Genomic DNA, 22,595 nt, shown 5'->3' on the forward strand with positions numbered 1-22,595 from the left:
GTTGTGACCCTGCGATGAGGCATTCCACAGTTTCTGCGATACATTGTGCTATTTCACCATTTCTGTAAGGTGATCTCACATTTCTGATTAGCTGAAGAGCAGGTTTGCTATCCGTGCATATCACCCATCTTCGTGGCTCGGGATTCTCGCAGATAAGCTTAACTGCTTCAAAGATAGCCACCAATTCTGCTGTCGTCGATGAAGATTTGTGCGATAATTTGTACATCTTCTTTTTCTGAATTTCGGGTATAAAGACCGCACAGGCTGACGCTTCTTCTGTGCATGATCCATCTGTATATATCTTCGTTTTTTTATTATGCATTACATGAAGCTGATGAAGTACCAACTGTGCCGCTACTAGAGGTGCCATGTCTGCTTTTTTCTCTATGCCGTCTATTTCACGGATAACGTTGAGAAGTGGCAGCGTCCAAGGTGGTTTTGAAGGTTTCCATTGTTTAAATTCTGGTACTACTGCTTGAAATGATGATATAGTATCCTGTAGTCTCGTTGCCGTTCTTTGTGTTAGTGCACCAGATAAAAAATGACTTTCATGTTGCGTGAAAATTCTAAATAAATTTCGAGATGTTTCTTTAGTTCGGAGTACTGCCAAAGGTGACTCTCGAGCCTCCACATACACTAAAGCACTGGAAGTTGACCGTGGTAAACCCAGACATACCCTCAAGCTCCTTGCCAATAACAAGTGAAGTCACCTTTCGGTGGAGGCTGGGAGTCCGTGCAGCAGGGGCAGTAAGTTACGATGGGGCGTATCCAGGCAACATGTAGGGCTAATAAGGACTCTGTAGTACCACCCCATTTGGCCCCGCAGAGATGCCGGAGGATTCGAATGGCCTGATTCACTTTTTGTTCCAGCTCGTTTTTCTTGTTATATGCATCATTAGGGAGAACTAACAGACAATCATGCCAAATGAACTATAGGAGATGTCATTACGACTTTTATATAACTGTGAAAAAACAAGAGTGAACGAAAGGATAATTTGTCAGTGGCAGCATCCGAATCTGCAAGTGACCTTCTAGTAACTCGTTCTAGTTACACGCAACTAAACTTAGTGATCTCCCAGAGGTCACCCCACTTCATTACCCCAAAACTATCCGACGCTGTTCATTGATTGATATTTGGGGTTTAACGTCCGAAAACCACCATATGGTTATGAGAGACGCCTGGTGAAGGGCTCTATAAATTTCCACCACCTGGAAAATACCTTGGAATTAACTTTTTTTCGGATCCTCTGACCTGTTTTATGTGTCAATCGGTGTTGGCCAGAAAGAATTGAAATGTGTACGAAGACATATTTTCGTGTCACAACTCAAGTTATAAATGCGAGGTACTTGTACGTTGGATACTGTATGGCTTGCTAGCCATGGTCAGCGATATCAATGTTTTTTTCGTGTGTTCTTTATAAACTGTATTGTGCTCTTGTATATTATTAAACTAACGTCAATTAGGCATAATTTACCGGTTAAGTGAGTTGCTTGACGCTGTTTTAACGTATTGGGATATCCAAGACTTCTCGTCGTTTAAAAAAGCTCGCACGTTATCGTTGAGCTGTTCACAACGGATGAACGTAACTCAGTACTCATATATATGGTATTCATAGGCAGCTATTCTTTCTAATGAGTGATCCACATTATTGTATCTCGTACTGAACTTTCACCAACACCTTTTGTCATTTTTTTACGAGGAGGCACTTACCTTTAAAAAGACGCACTAAATTGAAAGCGCCAAGCATACTTCAGTTATTGTGTTAGTTCTGAACAGTTTTTGGATATTTGTGTGGCCTTGCCACTTCATCAACATGTCTCCACCAGAAAGCTTACAGGCATTCTTCATACTAAGTGGTCGAAGAGCATCCGAATCACGTGATAAGCGTTTTTTTTAATATTTACATTAATTCCGTATCCTAATAGAAAATTATCCGCTCTTCATAAAGCGGGTGAACAGGAACTGTCATTGTCGAGGCTCAAAACGTTAATAACCTACTTCACAAAATACTTCAACATTTTGCAACAATAGACATCACTGCGAACAGCTGCATTGTGTTTTTATGGACGGCGAGATCAACTGGCAGCGAAATCAATTGGCACGCCGTTTCAACTGGGCCTACGCTCAAGTGCATGAGCGGAAATTGGATTCAAAAGATCAGACAGTTATTGTGTGGAGTCGCAGCGATGCGAGCTTTTTCTAATTTCTCGGCGCTGCACAGAGTGATCTGACGAAATGAGATCCCGACTCTCGGGTGAGAGACTATTTTCCCAGTGATTGCGTTTACGCTGTGCAGCAGTGGCGCTAATTTAGCGTGGAGCAGCGTCGATTTCGTAAAGCCGAGAAGAGTGTGCCCACTAAGCTTCTAAATACAGCCTCGTTCAATGAGAGTATGCGAGCAGCGCGCATTGCAAAGAATCAATTTACCGAGCACACTTCGCTTTGTAAGTCGTGCTCTCTGCATTGTCAAGAGTCGATTTTTTTCTTCATTAATTGTGATTGTAAGGTTGCTGTCCAGTTGTGCTAATCGAGAAAAAAGTATTTCACCAACACGAAATAACACGAGTGTGTATTGAACTACACCTATACGCTCATGATAAATACAAGAAACGAGCGCCCGTGTGTGTGTGATGCCCCCTTGTCGAAAAACGCGGCTTCTATGTAACTTTGAGAAAAGGGGTAGCGTATGATTAAGGGCAGGCATGCACAAATGTCTGCCTATTTGCTTTGAGAGTGCACGGTTATCTAAACATTACAATGTATATTTTTTTAGCAACAAAGAAGGTTGTAAGGTAGTGCGACACGATTTATCCAATGCGTGTTTACAAAAGGTTTTCGGGGCCCTTGATTGGCAAGAGTAAGAGATAAGAGTTTATCGAGAGTATCTTGGTAACCTGTGATTCGCTGATGACATTGTATATGTGAATAATTCAAAAGACAAATTACAGCTCATAATTACTGAACTGGAGATCGAAAGCAGAAAAGTAGATCTCACAATTAATATGCACAAAACAAAAGTAATTTGCATTAGTCTCGAAAGAGAACATTGCTTTGAAATAAGTGGCGAGGCAGTAGAAACTGTAGAAGAATATGCCTACTTAGGACAGGTAGTAACCACGCAGCCAAACCACCAGAGTGAACTAACTACGAAAATAAGGATTGGGTGGAGCACATTCGCCAAAAACTCTCAAAACTGAATGTTAGATTGCCAGTATAATTCGAGAGGACGGTACATAACAGCTGCATCTTCCTGGTACACACCTCCGGAGCGGAAACATGGAGGCTTACAAAACGAGTTCAGAAGACGACACAGCAAAATTATAGGCTTAACCTTAAAAGTGGGTCAGAGAACAAACAGGGGCTAGGAATATCATATTTAAAATTAAGAAGAATAAATGTTCATTGTCCGGGCACGTATTAAATCAGCACGATAATTGCTGGTTATTGAGGGTACTCTAAAAGCAACTAGTAAGTCGACGTTGATCACTCAAATAGCAGTCCAGAAACCTCATAGTGTTACTTTCGTTCCAAGGAAGGGTCTATTTTGAAATAAAATCACGTTCTAGTAGTCCACATCACGTTAGCGCACTTGAAATCACCCGCCTCAAGAAGTGAACCGGTCGGACCGACTCACGTGCCGTGTACAATGTTCCCCGGCTTTACTGCACCAATAGCAGCAGACCGAAAGCATCAGGAGCCACAGCAGCAACAGCGGTCATTGATTCATTTCCCGCCATCGGCTCCGAGATTGCAGACGTTTTTTTGTTCAACTGCGCCCCGCTAGATGGCACCACCTGTCCAATCTAACTACGCGAAAATTTATTTTTTGAATCACTCGCGCCATTCCCCATAGTAAGGTCCTGCGGTTCTTTCTTCTATGAATGAAACAGAAACTACTGATTGATACGTGGGGTTTAACGTCCCAAAACCACCATATGATTATGGGAGACGCCATAGTGGAAGACTCCGGAAATTTCGACCACCTGCGGTTCTTTAACGTGCACCCAAATCTGAGCACGTGGGCCTACAGCATTTTCGCCTTCATCTAAAATGCAGCCGCCGCAGCGAGGATTCGCTCCCGCGACCAGAAACGAACAAGCAGCATTTTCTTGCGTCTCTTGGTGCACCGAAAGTTCTTTATTTGTGTAGTGATTATTAGTGATTATTTGTAGGTGGTTCATCTGACTGATGTCATCGGGAACATTTTGAGAATGTCCTACTACAGCGCATGTGTTCTTGTGCATTTATCTTAATTTCTCAGAATGTAGGGCACTGTTGATAATATTGTCGTTTTATATGTTGCGCCCATTTAACGGGAACTCGATGGATTCCCAGAGAAGGCAAGCCGTTCAGGAGAAGATAGAAAGATAGGTGGACCAATTATATTTAAAAATTGCAGCATATCCACGGAATGAATGATGATGAGTGGGGCGAACCATCCATCTATCCGTGCATCTGTCCGTGCGTTCATCCGTCCGTACGTGCACCCACTCGTGTGTCTGTTCGTGCATCCATCCGTCCGTCCGCGCGTTCGTGTGTCAGTTCATCCGTTCGTGCATCCGTCCATGCATCCTCTGTGCGTGCACCCATGCGTCCATTCGTCTGTCCGTTCATTGATTCATCTGTCTGTCTGTCCACCTGCTTGTCTGTCTGTCCTTCCGTGCGTGCGTTCATCTGTCCATCTAGTGAACACTTCAAGTACCACCATCTCGCTTCTTTTGTCATATATTCATCATATACAAGTCCCGACATCCAGAGGACAATCCAAGGACTAAAAGAGAGTATGTACCACATTTCTGCTGTCAGCACTTTGTTAACACCGAGAGCGAGATAACGGCGCCTTGCTACATTTTTCGTAGCATGTGGACATGCGAATTTGTGTCCGAGGGTGGGTATGCACCCCCGGTATGCGGGTATGTGCCACAGGTTACGCACTACGACAACGGGGGACGCACAAACCACGAACTTCGCTCCTAAACGTTCGCAGTTATAGCGTGGCACAAGGCCGATTTCATTGGCGGATCATGGGAGAGGCCTCTCTCCTGTGGTGGGCGCAGTCAGCCTGACTAATATTATTATTATCAACATTTTTATTCGGAGTAGTTACCGGCATTTGGTGGTGTGGCGAACCTGTTGCTTTATAATACGCCACGACAGCGTAGAGTGTTGCCAGAATGTCGCCAAAAGGCTCATAGCAGTTCAATTAGCTCAAAATGTGCGCGTGCGTTTCTGACACCACATAATGCCCTAACTTAGACAGTATGTACGAGTGCGTTTACTTTAGATTCGACAGGACTGCGTGTTATAGAGTACATCCTTGCGTAGTCAGGGATAAACATTTACAGGACACGGACGTTGCGGAAACGATGAATTCCTGTGACGCCTGGCCTCATACGTTCATTCATTTTTTCAGTAAAAGAATACTTGTACAAAGTGCCATTTCCAATGGTGTTTCCAAATAATAATAGAAATTATTCTTTGTGTGTGCAGGCGGAATGTTACTCTTTTTTAGTTTTGAAACACAGCAAACTTCTTGTGGCTGACGATAAACTGAGGAACCTAAGTCTTATTAGTCACAATTTTATAAAATTATTAGACATTGAAGAGAGATAGAGAGATAAAGATGCAAGGAAAGGCAGGGAGGTTAACCAGACGCGCATCCGGTTTGCTACCCTGCACTGGAGAAGGGATAAATAGGAGAAAAGAGGTTGCAGAGAGATGAGAAGGTACACACAGTCACGAGCACACTCGGGGAGCACACACAGTCTACAGGCGGTCGCTCAGGTTTGTTGACTTTAGGTAAAGTAGCAGTGCTTTAGTTGCTTTCTGCGCAACTGAGGCAGATGCCCAAGGTCCTAGTATCTTCTGCACACAAAATGGTCCGGGGTCAAGTTGATTCAAAACCATCCGGAGCTGGCATCGCTGTGTGTCGTAGCAAGCGCAGCTGCACAGGACGTGTTCGATGGTCTCTTCAGCTCCGCAGAAGTCGCATGTAGAGGTGTCTGCCATACCAATACGAAAGGAGTACACCTTTGTAAATGCAACACCCAACCAAAGGCGGCATAATAGTGTCGCATCGGAGCGGGAAAGTTGTGATGGTAGCTTTAGCTTGAGCGAAGGATCCAGTTCATAAAATTGACACCTTTGGAAGCTGGTAGACGACCAGAACGTACGTGTCAGATCTCGAGCCAGCACGTAAAGTTGTCGTGCTGCATCATTCCTTGATAGAGGAATCGGGACCACATGGGTTCCTTCATGGGCTGAGCAGGCTGCATCATCGGCTAATTGATTTCCGGTAATACCGATATGTCCAGGCAGCCATTGAAATATAATATCATGCCCTCGTGCTAGAGCTTCGTGATGGCAATGTCTTATTTCTTGTACCAATTGGTCATGACTCCTCCTACGCATGGCAGACTGCAAACTCTGAAGTGCTGCCTTCGAATCACAGAATATAAACCATTTTCCTGGACGTTCTTGAACGAGATATTGTAAAGCAGCCCTTATAGCAGCAAGCTCTGATGCCATAGATGTAGTCATATGTGACAACTTAAACTTGATTGCCATTTCTGCAGCCGGAATTACAGCGGCACTTGATGAGCTGCTGTATGAGACGGACCCATCAGTGTATATCTGCGTTCGGTCTAAGTACAACTCATGTAATAATAGCAGTGTTGCTTGCTTCAATGCTACTCTGGAGTGACTGCTTTTCTTTTTGATTCCCGGAATTTCTAGACGTACTTGCGGCTGGTCGAGGCACCACAAAGGGCATGCCGTTCTCGCAGCTGGCGTATATCCTGATGGAATGCTGTTTAGGTGCTTGGCTATGACGTCTGAAAACGTAGCACGTGGTCTTCCGGAAGGTAGAAGGGCCAAGTGGTGGTCGGGGACACGGCTAGCATGTCGAATGTGCGCTCTGAGGCAATCCACAGCTATATATGTCCTGACCGGATGGTCTTTGGCAAGCATGATTGTGGCATAAGTAGAAGCGCATCGGGGCAGTCCTAGGCAGATACGCAGTGCCTGACCCTGCAAACTCTCCAATGAATGAGTATTCGATTTGCAAGTGTTAGTCAGTACCGGCAAGCTGTCGCGCAATAGACCCAGAAATAGGGCCCTGTACAGCTGTAGCATGGAGGCCACAGAAGTTCCCCATGCTTTACCGCACAAGAATTTCATGATATGCACAATATATAGCAGTCTCTTCTTCAAGTACGCACAATGTGGGCTCCACGAAAGACTTCTGTCGATTATTATGCCCAGGAAACGATGCGTCCGTGCATATTTGACACTCTGCCCATTGATGTAAACAGGGTATGGCGTCATTGGTTTGCGTGTAAACGCCATCAACGCGCACTTCACAGTTGATATAGTTAAGCCTTGTTTCTGAAGGTAGGCTGTTGTGAGGGTTGCTGCCCGCTGTATTCGTGCACGCACCTGAGGGCGAGTAACTGCAGCACTCCTGAGGCAAATATCATCGGCGTATATGGATAGGCACACCGACTTTGGCAGAACCTTCACAAGACCAATGAGGGCCACATTGAACAATGTGTGGCTTAAAACACCTCCCTGAGGTACTCCGCAGTAGGTGTAATGTTCAGCAGTTGTACCATCGTATGTTTGCCCAAAGAAACCCCTGCCAGTTATATAATCTTTTATCCATTGAAACATTCGTCCACCAATGCCCATTTCAGCGAGAGAAGTGAGGATGGCATCGTGAGCTACATTATCATACGCACCCTTCACGTCAAGAAAGAGTGCCACTGATATGCGCTTGCGACTTTTTTCTTGTTGCACAAATGTCGATAAGTCAAGGGCACAGTCGATGGAGGAGCGGCCCTGACGAAAGCCTGCCATGCAAGAAGGGTATTTGTTGTATCGTTCCAAGTACTACTCGAGACGAAATAGAACCATCCTTTCCATCACTTTTCCGAGGCAGCTTGCGAGGGCAATAGGGCGATAGATATGCTGTCAAGTCCAATGGTGATTTTCTCGATTTCAAAAGTGGTATTAATCGACTTATTTTCCATTCTCGGGGAACACTGCCGCTGAGCCAGGAGTTGTTGAAGCATGTTAAAAGTTCTTTTCTGGCTTTTTGTCCAAGGTGTCCCAACGCACTATAAGTAATACCATCAGGACCTGGCGATGACATGCGCTTAGAAACGACTAACACACCTTCCAGTTCTTCCATGGTGAATGGAATGTCCATTTCTGATAATCGCGTCTCAGGAATGATCACGGCGTCGATGCTCTCGTTCATAATATTTCCGGCAACTCTCGTGCGAAATTCTTCAGCCACCTCGAGTTCTGTTTTTTCATGATGGAGTGCCAAAGCTTTAAAAGGGTGCCGTTGTTGCCGAGAGGAGCGAAGACCACGAACTGTTCTCCAGATATATGACAGCGGTTTATGAGGGTCTAGAGATTCGCAGAATTCTTTCCAGCGTTCGCTCTCCAGCTTGTAAATGCGTCGTTGAATCTTTTTCTGGAGCCGCCTTGCTTCCCTCAGATCGTAAATTGATCTTGTGCGTCTGTATCGTCGTTCAGCACGCCTTCGTATAGCTCGTAATCTTTCCAGTTAGATGTCAAACTGTGTTATTTTAGACGAAAATGGTAATTTACATTTGGACGCTTGCATAGCTTCCGCTATGGTATTTTCCAGGCTGCAGGCGAGGCCTTCTTGGCAAGCGTCCTCAACACGTGATGTAAACATCGACCAGTCAGTGCCAATTGCAACACCGGAAGAGAAATGTTTTATGATACCATCGATCGTCACGTAGGTGGGTATGTGATCACTCCCATGAGTCTCAATATCGCAAAACCGTTTAACTTTGTGAGAGAGGCGCCGTGACACCAATGTCAGGTCAAGGCAACTGCCATACGTGAGACCCCGCAGATATGTGGGGGTACCATCGTTCATGATGGAAAGGTCGTAATCGGAAGCGAATGTAACAATGTTCCGGCCCCTGGCATTCATCCTAGTGCTCCCCCAAAGCATGTGATGGGCGTTGAAGTCCCCGGTGATGATCCAAGGCCCATCGGTCCTCATTAGAATGTCTTTTAATCTGTCGCAGTCAAATCGCGATGACGGAGTTATATATCAACCAATAAGCGTGAACTAAAATGCATTCTTCTTTACACGAAGACACACGTACTGATTGTCGTCAGTTGAACTTATTGGTTGCGAAAGATAAGTCAAGTCTGTGCGAATGTAAACAATTACTTTGCTTCGTTCTTCGCAAGCGGCTGAACAAAAAGCTTCATAACCGGACAATCTATAAGGCGTTGATGCGTTTTGTTCACACATGACAAGTATAGGGAATTGATTGGCCCGAACAAATCGGCGAAAGTCCGAGATACGGGACTTCATGCTTCTGGCATTCCACTGAAAAATCGACGCACTTTTAACTTCAGTGCGGAAGTGGAGATTTTGTTGAGCCATTGTGCTTATACGAAGTTAGCAAGAACTGGATTCAGTGCATCCAGTATTTGCAGTGCACTCTTAGCAGACGGAGATTGTATGCTGCTCAGTAGCGTGCGAATCGTGGCAATTAATGATTGTACGATTGCACTCACTTGCCTGTCTTGGTTGGAAAGATCTCAAACCGGGATCGCGGACTGGCCGTCATGAAACTCCTTCGGTTTGCTTGATGCTGCTTTCCTTTGAAGTGCAGGCCACTCTGTCGCAGTTAGGGTATGCTCACTGGCTTTGTCCTTTACAGCCTTTCCCACGGCATGTGGTCTGGGAGGCAAAGGAGGTGGCACTGATGAGGGATCTGGCAAACGTGTCGAGAAGGTAGCGGGCTTCCTTGAAGACCGACGTCGACGTGAACGACGCCTTCTGACTTTAGCTGCGGCTTCTCGATGAGATGAGTGGTCGCGCACCATCTCCTTCAAGATGGCAATTTTCTTCTGAATCCGCGGGCAGTCCTTCGATGTGGCTTCATGAGATCCATTGCAATTACAGCATTTCTTGACAGTTGCGACGCACTTATCCGCTTCATGGGGCTCGGCGCAGCGGTGGCATACCACCGAATTCTCGCAGACGCTACTCACATGTCCAAGTTTCATGCATTTACGGCACTGGAGAGGCTTTGGAATGAAAGGCCGCACAGCATGTCTGAAGTATCCCACCTTCACATGAGAGGGAAGTGATGTGCTCTTAAACGCAATCTTCACACAGCGAGACTTGCCTAGCCGGGTGACATCAACAATTGGAGCATCGGTTGTTGTCTTGACAAGAAATTGTAAGTCATTATTGGAAATAGCCACATCTATGTCGTAGATCACGCCGGTTACTACATCACATCCCACGGGAACATGAGAGCGCACCTGGTTGCCGTCCAAGTCAGTTACACTGCGCAGAACGCCCAACTCGCTTGCGTGCAAAACGTCCACAGCCAGTATATTCTTTCTGGCGTTCACTCTTATGTCCGTGATTTCATTTGGCACGAGCGTTTCCAGAGACCTCGACACAGACTATCTGTTAAGGCGTTTCATGCTGACGGTAGGAAGTGTAGGCAGAAACAGGATGGTATAAGTGTTCGATTTTGGCGCTTCACTTACAGTTTGAATAGTTGAGGATGAGGATGCCCTCATGTTCCTCCTCTTCGCTTTGCGGCTCAACACAGGCTGGAAACCGTCATCTGAAAATTCCTCACTGTTGAGATAGTAGCCATGAGTATCTTCACTGTCGCTGTCACTCGCTTGTCCCATCCGCTTCCTGGAGGCGGCTGCCGCTGACGCCGCTGGTGCCGGCAGGCGCCCGGGGTGGTCTACATCCATCCCCTGCAAGGGGGCAGCGAAAACTGATCAACAGACTCAAATTACAACTGAAATACGCCGGAGTTAGCAGAAGTAGCTCCTATTCAAAACACACTTCTTCGTCTTCCTCATTAATAGACATTGAAAGTTATTAAAATATATAATAGGCTAGCTGCCGAAATAATTGAGAGCTGCTCACATAAGAGTGAAAAGTGATCAAAGCGAAAAAGATGGCAGTGAGCCAGAAAACGAATTAAAACTATTGCAAGCCGAAACCACACTCCTATTTATGATTATACACGGCAGGGCTGTCTTGTCAATAACACTGTTTGATAATCGTTAAACTAAGCTAATATGGTTCTGGAAATAATTTCATGTGCACCGAACTGAACCATCACGACAGACTCAGCACTTTTCTTTTTTCTTTAGTTGTGGGCATCACTTTATGCGCTTGTGATGCTTGTGATATAAATCCTACCTGTAGTGCATTTGATACGTTTGACGCTTCTAACATTTTCAATGTCTAATTATACTGTGATGCCATGTCTGTTTTTGTCTGCACCTCCAGCAGACCGGAGCTCTAGACCTGCTTTAATTATGCTGTGGTGTCGTGTCTGTTTATGCCTGCCTTTGCTGCAGACCGGAGCTCTTGCCCTGCTTTATTTGTACTGTGATGGTGTGTCTGTTATTGCCTGGACTTCTTGCAGACCGGAGCTTCTGCCCTGCTTTATTTCACTGTGACGTCGCGTCTCTTCTTACCTGCACTTTTCTCAGACCTGAGCTCTTACCCTACGTTAATTACACTGTGATGCCATGTCGGTTCTTGCAGACTGGACCTCTTTCCCGGCTTTATCCGACATCAGCTATTCCAACCTTGACTAATCGATGTTCTTGCCTCCTTTCGTTTGTTATTGTTTCTTTGGAACTCAGTGCCTCCGCTGATCGAACGATTCGCCTTCGACGAGAACCTACATGAGGGCATGCGAACTCGAGTCTACTGCAACATCGCTCGCGGTGACCCTCCTGTCCGCATAACGTGGCTGCGAGACGGACAGCCCGTGAAGTCCAGTCCCGACATCGAAGTCCGCGTGCTCGACCCTTTCTCGGTGGCGCTGGTCATCGACAGCCTCAGTCCGAGCCACGACGGCAGCTACACGTGCGTTGCTTCAAACACTGCGGCCACGGTAAACTACACGGCGCCACTAAGAGTGCATGGTAAGTTATGGCGATTAACAGCTTTCTTCATTTGAAGTGAGAGGGAAATATGTAAAGGTAAAAGGGATAACAGGTGTTTAATAAGAAAAAGAAACTGAGGTTGGTTTTCCTATACTATAGGAAGATACCGGGGTATGCGTGGAAGAAAGAGCAAGTATTGTACAGAGCAGCATACAAGGTCGTGTCCATCGATAAAGCACCGCGTCGTCAACCGTGGTGTCATACACAAAAGCGTACAACATGTCCATCGCTTTCGCTCATTCTGAGGCTAGATTGCCTTGCAGCAAAGAGCACTTTATCGCCTCTTTCGAACAGCTCACTGTAATTCATTGTCGAAACGCTCTGTGCTGTGTTTATGCCCTCTTTGTCCCCTACTCTACTCTAACTTCTCTACATTGTCCCTTACCTTTTTCCCTAAGTGTCCTGGTTGTGGTGCCTTTGGCTCTGAGAGAATTACTGCGTCAGTCACCCACTCCTCACTTTTATCGTAAATGAGAACTTCTTTCTAAAATTCTGTGAAAGAGTGGTGATGCAACTTAGCAATACCTTTATCGACACCTTAGTGTGTCATAGTTCTACTCATGAACTAACCATATAATTACCATACTGCTTCATCGAGCATAATAGGTTCCAACATACAAAATGACTGCACTATAAATAGAGTTAGACTGATGATGATTAGGAGAGTTTCGGGGCGCTGCGACCAGGGTTAGCCAAAGAGTGCCATGACGTAAAATTGTAACTAGTAAAAAAAGGCAAAATATAGAGCTTGCGACTGAACCGTTTTAGCGGCTTTTGCATTAGCACTCAAAAGTGAGAAATATTCTTTACTTCTTATTACCTCCAATACATCTAATACATCTTCACTTTAACTTCATTTAGTGTTATGAAATAGTTACGAGCTCAACACATTTCTTTGAGAACCAGGAAGTGTAATGGACGATTTCATGACAGCCACTTTCAAATCACCATAAGTTTTCTAGAGACCCTCTAAATGCGCACAAATCAACGGAGGATAATGCATCCCGGGTATAAAGAGTAGGGGATGGAGCAAGGCATCTGTAGTGTTTATTTTTGGGTAGATTTATTGTGAAATAGAGAAAATTCGGGTTGAAGTGGACGAAAACGCTTCATACGAGTCTTGTATAGCTTGCGAAGGGGGCTAATCCTAGGGGCTTAACGCGGCCCTTCTTCGCTCAGGCAAGGTATTTCCTTGGCGTAGACAAAGCAGAGTCGAACCATAGCCGGTCACACATCACGCAGAATGCCCAAATTACAGCGCCAGAACTTACGTGCAAAGATGGCTGTGGAACCCACTGTAGGAGCGCGGGCCTTTCATCACTCGTACTCGAGGGACGATATGAAAACATTAGTGGATGCCCGACGTTTGGCCTCGAGAATCTTGAAGTGCTTCTTTCTCAAAATAAACGTCACAGTTTCTCCGCAAGGATAAAGCAATGAATGTGATGTGCACTAGTTGGAATGTTCTGCCAATAAAAGTTACCAGCGCGCACCACTCTAGCAAACTGATCCGTTGCAGCGAGTGAGAGACCTTCTTGCGGGGTACGTCTTTAACGCAAGTTTTGAGATGCAAGCACGACGCGCACGAAGCCATGAGTCATCTCCTGAACGTCCCTCTGATGATACGCGCATGAACACAGGTGACCAAAATGTACTGGAAAAAAACGCCCCTCATGCACCGCAGCGGAATACGGGCAGGGCGGCGCTTCCTAAAGCGCGCTACTTGGGTCCTTGCGCCATATCTCACGGGGAATAGTGAGCAAGTGCTTGCCACGGTAACGCACCTCAGTTATCTACGCACCATCAACAGTAAGTGGTGCATATAAATTGCTCTTGGTTACTGATGCTGGAGGATATATCCATTTGGGGCCAAGTGGTCTAATGCGGTGTGCCGTAGCTTCGAACATCCGCTCGGACATTTTGGAAAAATTTTATTGACCTTTTTTTTTGGGGGGGGGGGGGTTTATAAGACGGCAGTGGCGAGCGCGAAAACCCACTTAGAGTGTTCATGTTCGCCACTGCAAATTTTACAGCGTTATTTATGTACTCAACTAAGACGATTGGATCGCGAAAGTCATATTCTTTATACTCCTAGTCGATGTATTATAGTTCCAGCCTCCCCGATCTCTTCCCGGAAAGCTTTCTGCTCCGAGCGCGACGTTACTGTGCCGTCAAAAAAAAAAAAAAAAGATCGGATACACTTCCTTGGTTTTACACTGTTACCGTGATCGGTCAGTCGTAGGCCATCTACGTTTACAAGTGATGACGTCATCATTGGACGTCACGTGATTCTATTGTTACATCATCACGTGACGGTGCTTTTATTCGCAACACTCATGTTGACGCCACCGACGCGGTACGCCGATCTGTTTTCACGCTTGATGAGGCATGTAAGGTTTTCGCCTTAATAAAACTCCACATCGCTTGTGGGATTCTGTGCCCGCATTCGCAAAAACAGGGCTACCATTGCCGGCAGTTGAACGCATGTCATTGTTGTCAGCAGTATACAAGAAGAATATTAATGAGTCATCGCACTGGCCGCACAGAAGACGGGAAAATCAGGGAGGTTTATCAGACGTGCACGCGATTTGCTTCACTGCGACGAGAAAATGAGGACAAGCGATCGTTTCACGTGCGCACGAGTTTCATGAACTCGTGATTCGTGTCGTTCTATAATGCAAATATGCAGCACGTTCTCTGTTACCTTTTGTATGCTGCCCTTCTTTATGTTTCTTCTTTCATTTACATGCAGGCAAACTTAGTTTTTCAAGCACTGTCTAGTATCCCACAAGAAGTAAGACGGTAAGTTGGGCCAGTTGGTAAGGATCTATCGTGAACTTACTTACAGCGCAACAAAAAACATAGGACGGGAAAGAAGCAAAAGAGAAAAAAAAAGCATTGTCTTTTCCTTCTCTTTTGCGCCTTCCCTGTCCTGTGCATTCCGTTGTTGCGCTGTAAATAAGTTCACGATGGATCCCACAAGAAAACGCAAACGCATAGCTTTATACAGTAGCGCAAAGCAGACGCAGCCGACAGCCAGTCGTTGGCACATCGTGCGCTGCGCGACAAGAGCGCCGTACACACGTCACCAACCAGCGCGTCGCAATCCTGCACAACCTGCCATTCCATCTAGCGACAGCGAGATTGTGCGACTTCAACTTCGTGACAGTAGTTGCACTCACTCTGTAGTTTCATCACTCGTAGTCTTCACGGCGACCGATTTCTCCGGGGAACGTAAAGCTCTTCGCTATTGCGCGCCACGACAAAGCAGTCACTTCACGTTGACTCTTTATTTCACCATTCTCGGAACACAAGTATTAAAAACACAAAGTTCCGCAAATGTGCTACTGATGTTAGTGTTGTTCCAATAGCAAGAAGAGTTTCCACCAGACATGGCGGGAAAACAAGATTACAGAAGTTGCTCTTCTACGATGCTACGATCAAAATACAAGGCGTCACTCATATTGTCTTCCTACGACAGTCATCGGTATGCCGAATTCCTTGAGGAAGTTCAACATGACCATCTTCAGATAAATTGTTTCCGCTACCTTGGCATGTATTTCACAAATTGATCTCGTGAAGGCTATTCGTACACAAGATACTCAATGAAGGCTATTCGTACACAAGACACTCAATGAAGGCTATTCGTACACAAGATAACCGTCATTCTTGAGCGCATTTTAGGTAACTATGTTTACCTTCATTTTTGAAAGCTCTAGATGTATTTCACAAGCTTCGCATTGATTCATTAAGTGTGCCTAAATTTTATTGTTAGCATCTAAAGTAGAAAGCAAGGATTTTTCCCTAAGGGCTCTTGATTTGTCCCATGTGTGGCACTAATTATACATAATTACAAGTACGTTCAGCTGTACTATGCATGCATTATTATTTTTTCTCCTTGTGTTAACAATTTGCCATTTTGTTTTTTTTCATCTGTTTGACAATGCTCATCAAATTTTTCTTGAAGCAGCTGAACCTATATAACGGCATTGCTCTACCTCCATGTGACCTTAACAGCGCCTCTAGCGGCTGTAAAGCGCGTCTCATTAAACGCAAACGCAAAATATGCATATTTATGCACGTGTCATGAAAAGCCAGTTTCTTCCAATGAATCACTTGATTACACACAACAGCGCATATTCAAGCAAGTGCTTTTTAAGTAACATTTATAACATGTAATCAAACATAAAATACTAAGTTCTTACTTTTTCTAATCTTATTGTATGCTCAGATACCTTGGCTGAAACTTCGCAAATCACCGTTTTTTGTCAGACTAGTAGTCATAATTACTTGGTAGATCTGCCGGAGAGAGCACGAAGTGATTCTATCTGTTTTCTACTGCCTAATTAACTAATATAACACACATTATTGTTCTAATAAAAGCTAATATCAAGCCAACTACGCTGGTTTCCAGGCGTATGCCGGTTATTAAAAGTCTCCTTCAAAAACGTTGTTGTCATTCAGTGGCTTCCTATTATGTCTCGCACTGTTTGAATCATACTCTTAAAGTTGAAATTTCATTAAATTAAAACAAAACATTCCCGGATTCATACATGCCACGTCGGCCTATGCATGCCATTAAACTTATGTGTATGGATTTTCGAGAACAATAGTAAGAGTTTGGCATCGCGAAATATTTGCTGCTTCTGTACTGAAACTTATGGGCAGTATAAATACGCAGCCGCTAAGGGTGGAGATGCCCTTTTCGGTTCTCCGTGTGGGATACTTCACAATGATCCACCGTGAACACATGCAGGGGTATTCAGAACTTACACATGCCTATGACTTGGTTATAACTGGCGCGGGGTGTACCGATTCATCCGTCATTTCGCGTGCCAACCCATCGAGGGTCCTCCCGTCGTTCAGCTGCCCCACGGACCCCTGCTTTGTTCAGTTTGTGCGTTTGATTTGCTTGGGCAGGCGTCGATCTATATGGGCAGCATACTTCGCCATGGTGCTTCAAGATAATCATTCAGTTATTGAAGGCGGGTGTTCCTCTAAGACGTCATAGGAACTCTCCTCGCATGGTGTAGCCGTCACCAGACAAGTGCACATCACCCGGTGACAGGGATGACAATCGAAATCTTAAATCTATGTTGGCCATGCACACCGCAACTGACCAGACCAATCGAGGCTATTCTTCAATATGTGGCATACGCTTACAAAAACGCCACACAGGCAGCCACAGGTTTTCCAAATTACTTCCTCGTTTTTGGGTGAGAACCATGCTGAACAATGAATACAATTTTTACGTACAGCTCTCATTCTTTGGGGTCTGCTACCCTGTCGGAAGCTTCTGTACACGCAGAAGAGTGTCAAATGTTCTTCTGAGTGTTGACGTCCGAGGATCAGTAGCATCAAGAGCACATCCATGATACTTCTATCCTATGCTACAGTTCCGCTTTTGTAGCCTTGCGTGCCCACTGCGAAACGCGGGCTGCCCCCGAAACTAGTTCCAATGCATCTTGTTTACTACCGTGGAGTGAATGGAACATTTCGCGTGAAATATATCGTGGAGCCCCTTGAACCACCTTTGAAAAACACCGTCGATACCGCGAAATTGTGCATGTGAAATGTCTAGCGCGATGCTACGCCTGTACTAACATACACGCGTAGGTATTCGTGACAGCGTTTCTTCAGAGGAGATGACTATCATAGGATGACGGGTTTCTCATAAAAGCGTTGTTCTATTGTTGTCCCGTGTGTCACCTCTCGCTGCTCGGCTTTATCGTTTGAGAACGCTTTTCGACACTTTATTGAGCAAGATTTCGTAAAATCTTTATACCGTTTCGTAATTGCTATTGAAGCGTAACTAGAAATATCCCTCTGTTTTTTTGTTTTTTTTTGTACTGATATTTGCGTTGTTGTGGTTACATACTGTGCAACCTGCAGCTTAGTAAAAATAAAAACACTATTGGACACGTCGTACTATTTTCTTGTATCGCCAAGGCTGCTATTTCGGCATGTTGGTTTTGCTTATTGCGTCTAACCTTGCGCATAAAGGACACGTATTAAAGGAGAGAGGACATATCGTACAGTACGCAAGCTTTCAAGATTTTATCGCAGAGCGAAATAATCTTTTTTATACTTGATCACCATAGAGGAGCATGTCCCAGGAACATCATCAAACACTTGTGCAACTGTTCTTTTGCTGACGATTTCTTTTGCTAACAATGCTATAGAAGACATTGACGCACCTATCTCCCAGTTTTGAGATATTATGCCCATCTATAATCAAACGCGCCATGTCGTTTATACTTCTGCCTAATATGATGCACTCTTCAAATATAGGAATAAATCGGCAGTCTCAAAATTTAATGGCTAACCAAACACATTGTAGCGGCCGGAAATGTCGGCTGCCGGAGGCAGCGAGAAAGGAGACGTGAAGCAGGTTTGGAGTTGCAGGGCAAGACTTTATTTCCACTCCGTGCGAGTGACGAGAGCTCCCCTCGACGAGGGAGAGAATGAGGCACCCCCGCGTTCTTCAACAAGAAAGAGGAAAAGGGGGCCACCGAGCGAGCAGACGTAGCATGCAGCCAGTCTAATCCCCGGAGCCGGCCCCGACAACACGTTGTTCCCCGAACACGGAGGAGGAGGAGCTGGCGCCGCGAGTAGGCGCGCTGTCGACGGCCGGCTGCAGACGGGATAGAAAAGAATGCGGTGGTGCTTAGCAGCTTCCGCTACAAAGGCTCCCCCCCTAGATTGCGGAGCTTTTAAAGGACAGCAGTTACGGGCTGAATAGTGAAAGGTCACAGTCCAATGGTTAGCACTGAAATCGTACGTGAGAGGCTGCTTGAATGGAAACTTCAATATGAGCAGGCTTGGTGCGGTCAACGGCGACGACTTCTCGTTTCCCCCGCACGTCGATTGCGATGGTTTTGTTAGTACGTCCCAAAACTTTGAATGGGCCATCGTACGGCGGAGTAAGGGGCGGCTTCGTTGCGTCGTGTCGCACGAACACATGGGTAGCAGAGTCCATGTCAGGAAAAGTGAAAACTTTCCTGTTGCGGGCGATGCGAGGTGCTGTGGCCTGAGTTGCGCGAGCCATGCGCGCAGCTTCTCGGTGTGATCGGAGGCTGTTGGGGCGGAAGGTGTCTGGTCGGAGAAGAATTCTCCCGGGAGGCGCACTGTTGAGCCGTAGACCATTTCCGCTGCGCTGAAGCCGAGGTCTTCCTTCACCGTTGAGCGTAGGCCAAGAAGAACGAGCGGGAGCTTCTGCACCCAGTGCTGGCGGTCGAGTTTCGCTGCCAGTGCGGCTTTGAGTTGCCGGTGGAAGCGCTCAACCATTCCGTTGCTGGCGGGGTGGTAGGCGGTTGTATGCTGCAGCTTCGTGCCGAGGAGCGTTGAAAGTGCGGAAAAGAGGTTGCTCTGGAATTGCCGTCCCCGGTCAGTTGTTATGCGGGCGGGGCAGCCAAAGCGGGACACCCATGTTTGAATGAAGGCCTGCGCGGCGGTCTCAGCTGATATGTCCGCAATTGGTATAGCTTCGGGCCACCGGCTGTACCTGTCGATGCATGTGAGCAGGTACCTAAATCCTTGGCAGGGCGGTAGTGGTCCCACGAGGTCAAGGTGAACGTGGTCAAACCGCGACTCAGGAGTCCGAAATTCCTGTAGTGCAGCCCGATTGTGGCGAGTCACTTTCACTTGCTGACACGTTTCACATGTCCGAGCCCATCGTCGCACGTCCGCGTTGACTCCGGGCCAAACGAAGCGTTGCGTTATCAGCCGCTGGGTGGCACGGACACCTGGGTGGCTGATGGAGTGGAAAGTGTTGAATACCACTCGGCGAAAGTTCAGTGGGACAAAAGGTCGTGGTGCTGCCTGGGAGGTATCGCAGGTTATCGTGCTCTGGACGTAGGGAAGTGCAACCTCCGAGAGCACGAGTGAAGATCCCCCTCCCTTCAGTCTTGTCAACTCGGGGTCGTCCCGCTGAGCTGCGGCCATAGCTTCGAAGTCCAGGACTTCTGTGCTGGAAGCATTGACGCGAGACAAGGCGTCAGCTGCTTCGTTTTCGACCCCGGGAACGTGGCGGATGTCTGTAGAAAACTCGGAGATGAATGAGAGCTGACGGATCTCTCGTTCTGAGTAGGAGGAACTGTTGTTTTTGAATACGTAGGTGAGGGGCTTGTGGTCTGTCAAGATGTAGAACTCACGGCCTTCGAGGAAGTAGCGGAAATGCTTAATGGAACAATATATTGCGAGCATCTCCCTTCCAAAAGTGCTGTACCGTGCTTCTGCAGGCTTCAGACGTTTCGAAAAGAAGCCCAGTGGCTTCCACTGGGCGCCCTCCTGTTGCTGCAGCACTGCTCCGACCGATGTGGAGGAAGCGTCCACCATGAGGCGTGTAGGAGCTTCAGGCCGTGGATGAATGAGAAGGGTAGCCGCGGCTAGCTCGTCCTTAGCTTTCTGGAAAGCGTTCTGGTGTTCGTCAGACCAACAAAATTCTGGTGCCTTTTGGCCGTCTCGGCGCAGCAGGTCGGTCAATGGCTGGAGCACTCGAGCACAAGACGGAATGAAGCGCCGGTGGAAGTTTAAGAGCCCGAGGAACTCCCTCAGCTTGCGAAAAGATGTTGGAGCTGGAAACTTCTTGACGGATTCCACCCTCGATTCCAATGGCATAATGCCTTCAGCAGTGATGTGGTGGCCGAGGAAGTTGAGCGCCTCTACTCCAAACACGCACTTTTGAGGTTTCAACACCAGACCGTGCTCATCCAAACGCTGAAAGAGCTGGCGGAGGTGCTCTTCGTGCTCCGCAGGCGTTCTGCTGGCCACCAAAATGTCATCCAGGTAGACAAAGATGAAAGGAAGACCCCGGGTGACCTCATCCATGAACCTTTGAAAGGTCTGTGCGGCATTTTTCAAGCCGTAGGGCATGCGGACCAACTCAAACAGGCCGAACGGAGTTGTTATGGCTGTTTTTGGTATGTCCTGCGGTTCGACGGGGATTTGGTGGTATGCCGCTACAAGGTCGATCTTGCTGTATATTTTCGTACCTGCCAGCCGCGCGCTGAAATCGTGAATGTGTGGCAGAGGATACTGGTCCGGCGTTGTCGATGCGTTCAAGGCTCTGTAATCACCACACGGGCGCCAATCGTCGTCCTTAGGCACCATGTGTAGCGGCGATGAATGGTTGCTAGACGAAGGGCGAACAATTCCCAGCTGCAGCATATGCTCGAACTCCCTGCGTGCAGCTTGAAGCCTTTTGCTGGACAGCCGTCGTGGCCGGGCGGTGACTGGCGGCCCGGTGGTGACGATGTGGTGAGTCACGTTATGTTTCACCGGCTGTTCCGTGTTGCGGGGCTTGGTGAGCGAGGGGAATTCGGCCAGGACGTGGTGGTAGGCTGATACTGGCTGGAAGGCGCAGATGCCAGATGAGCAGATGTTTGACTCCAAACCACGTACTTTGAGGGATGTGTTGTTATCCTTGAGGCAACGGTCACGTACGCTCACATCCAGGTTGAAGTGGCTGAGAAAATCTGCTCCGAGTATGGCGAAATTAACATCCGCCACCACGAAGACCCAGCGAAACAGGCGCCTGAGTCCGACGTCTATTGTCAGCGAGCGGAAGCCGTACGTAGCGATGGCAGTGTTGTTCACTGCCTGCAGCGACGATGTGTTCTTGCTACGTCGGCGATCCTCGGGGGTTGCCGGGACAATAGAGATTTCGGCTCCCGTGTCGACTAGCAGGCGCGAGTTGCTTACGCGGTCGACTACGAAAAACAGGCGGCTGGGTGGAGGGCCAATGTCGTAAGCCGCCGTTAACGACTGGCCGGAGCGTTTCCCGGAAACGAGCAAGGTTGAGTGCAGCGGCTAGCACCCGTGCCGAAACGACGGTGGTACCAGCAAACTCCGTCCTGTGTATCTCGTGCATGGCTTCTCTGGGAAGAGCTTGGGTGTCTTGAAGGAGATCGGTTGCGTCGTTGCTCGTCCTGTTGGGGAGCGCCAGATAGCACAAGTTTCTGCATGGTCTCGGTAAGGTGTTGCAGTTTCTCCTCAAGGCGCGACAGTCGATCTGGTTGCTCATGTGTTCTTGCAGCAGCTATGGGCGCAAAGGTTGGAGTTGAGTATTCCGTGATGCGATCGGCAAGTTGCGCTAGTCGATCAAGGGACGTCTCATTTGAACCCGCGAGAACCACGCGCACCGACTGGGGGAGCCGTTGCAGGAAAAGTTCACGAAGAAGTGGGAGCTGGCCGTCCTGACGCGCGTGCACACCGAGTAGTTGCCGCATACGGTGCAGCAGTTGGGAAGGTCGTTGGTCGCCCAGCTCTTCGCGACACAAGAGCTGCTGCAGTCTGCTTTCTTCAGGCGCCTCGAGGCGGTCCAGCACCGTCTTTTTGAGGGTGTCATATTCTTCTTGCGCGGGGGGTGAAACCAAAATGTCGTCGATAGCGTCGGCGATTTCGGGGGGCAGGGCTGCGACGACGTGAAGGTATTTTGTCGACTGCGAGGTGATGTGCCGGAGTTGAAAACGGGCCTCCACTTGGCTGAACCAAACTCTTGGATTTTTCGGCCAAAAATTTGGTAGCTTCAGTTCTGTGGCGATGACCGCAGGCGTGGAGGCAGCAGCGTTGTCGTCGGAGCTCATCGCGGCGTGTT

General features: G+C 47.2%; 1 protein-coding gene across 1 annotated transcript in view; it reads left to right on the forward strand.

Moving 5' to 3' along the window:
* LOC119172851 (cell adhesion molecule Dscam1-like) overlaps positions 1–22,595 on the forward strand; it is a 284,967-nt gene that overhangs the window by 146,684 nt on the left and 115,688 nt on the right. The window contains exon 11 of the mRNA XM_075893168.1: positions 11,693–11,977. Within this exon, the coding sequence (XP_075749283.1) occupies positions 11,693–11,977 (285 nt within the window). The remainder of the gene's footprint in view (positions 1–11,692; positions 11,978–22,595) is intronic.

This window comes from Rhipicephalus microplus, chromosome 4, assembly GCF_043290135.1.
Source record: "Rhipicephalus microplus isolate Deutch F79 chromosome 4, USDA_Rmic, whole genome shotgun sequence".
NCBI classification, from domain to species: Eukaryota; Metazoa; Arthropoda; class Arachnida; order Ixodida; family Ixodidae; genus Rhipicephalus; species Rhipicephalus microplus.